The sequence below is a fragment of the Protopterus annectens genome, chromosome 4.part0, assembly GCF_019279795.1.
Source record: "Protopterus annectens isolate FY-2018-M chromosome 4.part0, PAN1.0, whole genome shotgun sequence".
NCBI classification, from domain to species: Eukaryota; Metazoa; Chordata; order Ceratodontiformes; family Protopteridae; genus Protopterus; species Protopterus annectens.
Window position 1 is genome coordinate 459,643,484 of NC_056733.1, and position 6,631 is coordinate 459,650,114.

The 6,631-nt window shown below is 34.1% G+C and overlaps 1 protein-coding gene across 1 annotated transcript in view; it reads right to left on the reverse strand.

Moving 5' to 3' along the window:
• Positions 1 to 6,631, reverse strand: part of SCARF2 (scavenger receptor class F member 2) — a 1,458,836-nt gene that overhangs the window by 1,062,280 nt on the left and 389,925 nt on the right. The window contains exon 2 of the mRNA XM_044068378.1: positions 4,368 to 4,426. Within this exon, the coding sequence (XP_043924313.1) occupies positions 4,368 to 4,426 (59 nt within the window). The remainder of the gene's footprint in view (positions 1 to 4,367; positions 4,427 to 6,631) is intronic.

A 6,631-nucleotide genomic window follows, 5' to 3' on the forward strand; every position in this document is an offset into this window, starting at 1 on the left:
CCCTGGATTGATTGTGGTCCCTTTGTGCTCTTAAGGGAAATTGTACTTGATGCAGAGAGCTGCATCTGTAAATATTGTGTGTATCCATTTTTGCTCCAAGTGAATGTTCTTCTACAATGTCAGTAGTGAGGATTCATGCTCCTTGATTACTGGACCAGAGAGGGGACATCACAGTGACATCCAAGTAACCTCAGATACTGAAATCAAATTAGATTATATTGTAAAAGAACTATGCAAACTGGATCCAAGCAAAGTACAGGGAGAAGACAGAATTAGTAATAATGACCCAAGAATACTTCAGCAAGAACTTACAGTACCAATATATTTACTGTTTACTAGGTCGTATAAATATTGAGAAATTCATCAAGATTGGAGACATGCATTTATTAAACCTGTCTTTAAGAGAACGGGAACTAGAACAAATCCAGAGCCATACAGACACTTAAGTCTACTTTTATGTTGTGAAAAATTAATGTAGAATGTAATTCTGGATAAATTATTGTCAGAATTGGAAAGATTGGGACTTGAAACCTGTATTAGCATGCATATGTTGAAAATATTGTTCTAAAACATCTGTAATATGATGTTTTATAATATGATAACAGATATGAATGATGTGTGCTGTGAGGTAATTTACATAGATCTAACTTCATCAATCAATAGGGGCAAACACAAAATATTGATCAATAAATAGAACCGGAAGGTACTGATGTACTCTTGATAAGATGGATAGCTGCATGGCTTACCAATAGGACATGACACGTATCATACAACAGATGGACAGGTACAATTCTTGATTAGAGTAAGGGTGCTCCACAGGGCTCTGTCCTATGCCCAGACTTGTTTAGATTGTATCTTTCTGATCTGTCTTTTTCATCTGAGGTGTTCTACAGTCTGTCTGCAGATGACTTGAAACTGGTTAAACTGATTACATGCGTTACAGGTAGAGCATGTCTGCAAATTAACTTGACGAAATTGACCAGTTGGGTACAGGAGAATAGTATACTAATAAATACATCAAAAACTAAGTATATGACATTTGGGAGACATAGTTTGAAAGGTGAATATTTAATACAGCACACAGTGATTGAGGCTGTTTATTCACTTAAGGATCTGGGTATATGAACAGATCCAGCTTTAAGTTTTTCTAATCACAGCAACCAATTGGTTAATGATTAGTGATAAAATAAAGACCACTGACTCAACGTTCATACACTTTAATGGTAGAGTCTATAACAGCAAAGCTTTCAGAACACAGGCTCTTTTTCAATGCATCATGGTTAATGATAGTTATAGAATTACAGGTTGTATAAAAAGATTTATAAACACTAGGACATCAGAAATGATGATGTCATTGTTTGTTAGTTACATTAGACCCAACATTGAGTATGGAATAACAATGTGGAAACCTTATAAGAAAACATGCATAGGTAAGCTGGAAAGAGTACAGTGGAAATATACCAAGGGCATCCATGGATGTGAAATTTTAAGTTATTATGAAAGACTAAAATATCTGAACTTGTACAATGTCTCATATAGATACTTAAGAGGAGAACTTATTCAGCTATATAAGGTATTTAGAGACAGCTACCTCTTGGAATGCTTGGGGTTATCAAAAAGTAGTACAGAGTCATCAGACACCCTATGTACAAAATTATTTAGGAGTTAGAAGTGCATTAATTGTTTCTCTGAGAGAGCAACTGATGCATGGAGCAGACTACCACATTACATTACGTTAAAGCAAGCACTAGCTTAGATATTTTTAACAGCAGTCTGGACACTTATTATGGGAACAACTATATTGGTACATTTGCAGGCTAGAAAGGTATTAACACCCGTGCTTGAAATATCTGTATGTATGTATATATTTAAGTTTAAGACTCCGTATCTTTCAGAAAATGTACATTAATGCAACACCTGTCATTATAGTAACCTTCTAAGTTTAAAACAGCAGACTGTAATATGTGTTCATATTTTTAAGCTTTTGTCACCCCATTATATTTGATTTTGTCCAGATTTCTTTCACTTAAGTCATTTAGAGGTATGGGGCTAATCCAGTCAACAAAATGCAAATAAAATAAAACAAAATACATGAGTAGGTTATGAAAGTCTATAAATACATATTAAACTTAAGATATGTTTTTGTTCTAAGTATTACTGTATGATAAACTTGTAATAGTATTTGTCTTAAGAAAGAGAAGCACACAGGCATAGAAATAACAAATGTAATCCATTTTTGTAGCTTTATTTTACAGTGATATTCATTTCCAAACAAACTAAAACAAAGATAATGTAGCTGAGTAATTATATTAGCCTGCAAGTGACATGACTTAATATAGGTAGATGTCATTAGATATATAACAGGTATCGTTTGTGAATGCAACTGCATATAAGAACACAAACAGGTTCCTTACTAAAAATATTACTGGCCTTAAAACCCTTGGATACCATGACATGGTTAGCCCTGACACTGTAGATACCTATGTAAACAACTATGTCTTGCAATTTGTGACATGAAGGCCCCGGCCCTCCTTGATCTCTGCATCTCTGTAGGAGAAACAACACCACAGATACTACAACTAAGGATTTAAATATCCACCAACAGAGCTGATGGCAGCTTTCATTTCATACTTATCTTTGTAGAACTTGATTTTGCACTAAGTTGTTTGCTTAATCTCTTCTGAGGTGTAATGCATTCAGTTTACTTCTCAGAGCAAGTAGGTGTCTGATTTTTATTGCATAGTTTGTTTAAGGCAGAGTTTACCCATAGGGGTTTATTCTAAACATAACATTGTATTTTTGTTAGAATGACACCAAAGTCTATATGCATGCAGCAAGGTAAGGTATGAAAAAAAGCTATCTGTAAATGTAGAGGTGTTTGTTACTGGGTTCTTGAGGGACAAGGTGTTCTTAAATTGCAGCATATCATCAGTTAGCTGTAGAATATCTGTCTTAAAAAAATCTATAAAAAGCAAAGGGTTTGCATGCAAGTTGAGTTCTGGCCTCATGGTAAATATTACTGAAATGTCATCAGATCTGAACAGTTATGTAATAAATATGGGTGTAGAGCATAACAGAGCACACAGGCCAAACACTATGACCACTATACAAGTCTCCTAGATATAATAGGAGTAGCCCATTTTCTCACTAGACGGTAACTTGCTAGACCAGTTTCAAAAGCAAGAAGTTACTACAATACAGAGCAGAGCTTTTGAAATTATAATATCACAGCAGTACCCCACTCTAAGCAGAAAATAAACAAGTAAAATCACTTCTCAGTTGTTATGGGATCGGTTTTGAGGTAAAATATATCAGTTCAGTTCAAATGTGTATAATTCATCACTCTTTTGCAAACCTGATAATAATGGTTGTAAAATTCTTTACATACAGACTTCACAATTTTTTAAATAAGAAAGTAACTGTACAGCTTGTTTTTATTTAAAAGCATTGCAGTTAACACTTTTCCTTTTATCGTGAGACTTATGACTGTGATTAGAGTATTTAAAAACTGATGCTTACAGTTAAGAAATCATATAACAAAACTACATTACAAACAATTAATGAACTCCCATTTCTAGAAAGAAAAAAAATAAATAAATACTTCAAGTTTCTAGATTTCAACACACATTTTATACTAATTACACTGCTGATTCCTGGAAGGCATTCAGATTCAGATTTAGCACTGCTTGCCAAAAGTATTCAGTTTTTGCACACTCTCCTTCCTAGAACATTCAACTTAGTTTGCTATAACAAAAAAGAAGAAACAAAAAAACAAACTTTGAAGTTTGTGTGCTCTTTAGGTTTCTTATATGATGCATTTGCTTCCAAATATATTTGGATTGTAAAGGTACACTGATAAGGAGCTTGTACTAACTTCAAGGGAGTTCTAGCAGTGTTAAAATACTCACAAGTTATGTGCCTACACCACCTAAACTACGTTTATCAAACAACAAGCTGATAAAATATTTACGTATTTGATATTATGTTTAGAGATTATTTTTAACTAGTTTCTTATATTCAACTTTTCAGCATCTTATTTGTGCTGTGCAAATGGAAACATTCAGTGCAAATACACACATGTAAAAACCTTGCACTTCTGCATTTCTTCTTTACGAATTCCACATTAAGGCTACAATATTCATTCAGCTGTATGCTAATCTGTTTAGCCTGCTGTCTTTTACTGGCAAACATAGTATTAAATTCATCAAAAACTCAAAAAGGTATATTTAATCTCAAAATCCTTTCTTAGATCTGCTACACATTAATGAAACGTAGTTCACAGTAGAAACAGCATCAGACAAACCAGTTTCAGCACAGTGATAATGACTTGCTAAAAGTTTAAATGTATAAATAAATGCATTACTTACGTATTGTACATTCATCACCTTGTTGTTTCCAGCCTGAGCAGCATGTAAAAGCAGAAGAGCTAAAAAGAAAAATATATATTTGTGTCACTAACAGGGCTGAAAAAAATCTTTGTTTCTTTTTTGCTGCTATAGTTTTCTACTCCAATGCAATATTTTGAGACCTAAAGTATAAATTTACAACACAATGTTTTCAGTAATCTGAAATGAAGTTGTCTGTATTCATCTGCACATATTTTACATAATTTTGATTGAAGCTTAACCACATATTTGGTTTACACAGATGTAACAGAAATCAGTAGTACTCCAAGATCTTACTCAGTAATATAAGCTACACAAATGTAGGGAGTCTGTTGAAATGCTGGTTAGTGAAAGCCCAGGCTTTGTTTATAGGACTGAAACATCTTTCAACTTCACCATTAAGTGCTTAGCTGTGGTTTCAGATGATGAAACACTTGTTTCTGGTAGGTAATAAACACTGGACTCTTCAGATCTACCTTAGAAAGCAATATCATAACACCAAAAGTACAGTAGCTGCCCAATACAGAAGTTTGCCTCCTTCTGACATACAGCGCTCTCTGCCTTGCAAACCTGCTTTCAGTATTCATTTCTAAAAATAACATGTTCATTAAATAGCTGTCACTCTAAACCTTTGCCAATGTCCTGCAGATGATGTTTTTGCATATTTTGTGTCTAACAGAATGTGGTAACTTATGAAGTCAGCCTCTAAACCTTCTCTTACATAAAGGGAAACATATGTCCTGTAAGTAATGAAGGCAAACATTAAAAAAACCATAACAGGACTGTCCACACTATCCATCTAAATTAAAGATTTCAGCCTAGTACCGCCAAAATTATGAACCATAATGTAATTTTATATATTTTATATGACTGGATAATCTGGTTGGTGAAGTTTCATCCTATTTACAGTGATAGCCTTCACTACATTAGTATTAATAAATAAATAGATATGATACAGCACCTTTTCATATATGACAAACTAAATGGACACACACACACACACACACACACACACACACACACACACACACACACACACACACACACACACGTATACTGCTTACTTAACAGGTCATCAAATGTTAAATAAAAAATAAAATCAAATAGACACAATACACTACTGCGGAATGTATTACTCCACCCTCTCTGACTGATTACTACTTTTTGAATGAATGTGTCATTTGTTGCTTCCTGGTGGCCAAAAGTATGATCGATGAAACAGCACCTTTATGTGCAATAAATGGTATATAACATATTCAGTGTTAGCATACATAAGTAACATTTGGTGTGAAAGGCCCAAGCTGTGGCAGGGCTTGCACCATGCAAAGGTATTTATTAAAGTGTTTTTTTTTTTGGACAGTGAGTGTATCTATTCTTTACAAGACATTCTAGTATGTGCAATTATTTCAGAGTGAATGACCATCAAAGCTTTTGTTATGTGTGTTCACTTAGCAAAAGGATGCATTTTTGGTAAAATGTCTTTATTCAATTGTTCAAGGTGCAACAAAATTGTTTGTCTGTGTCTTTCGGCTTTTCCCGGTTAGGGGTCGCCACAGCGGAACTCCGGCCCGCTAATGATTGGTAGTGGATTTTTACGTACCGGGTTACCAGCCCTGAGGCGCAACCTTCAAAGAAGGCATGCCCCATTCATGCATGCCTCCACACAGAAGATGCTCTAGCTGAGAATCGAACGGGACAACGTCTTGCTATGAGGCGACAACGCTACCGCATCACCACCACAGTTCAAGGTGCAACAAAATCAGAAATAAAAAAATAAGGTGCAACAAAATCAGAAATAAAAAACAAACAAACAATCTACCTAGAATCCACAAAAATGCTTACAATCGTAGATGAGAAAAAAAGTAAACAATTGGCAGAATTAACAATGTTCTCGGGTAAAGTAATTGGATATTACATAAAAATCCACGTGCAGGTTAAGGTAGGTTGATGGCTATTTGATACAAACTTCTCCATGATGCTTTTCAGTCTGTTAATTTTGTCTTCAATTTCAATAAAAGCTTTTAGGTATTTTAAATACTTTTTTTATAAGCAAAAATAATCTTATTGAAATATTTCCCAGATTAGTCTACTGAGTTGTTATACCAAACTTTACTCATACAGGTAGTATTAGAAATAATAGTACACTATGTTTAATTGCACAAAAAAAAAAAAAAAAGACACATTGCTGCTAGGACAGATTGTATGTTAATACTACTATCTGTATTAGAATTATACAATAAGTGTGG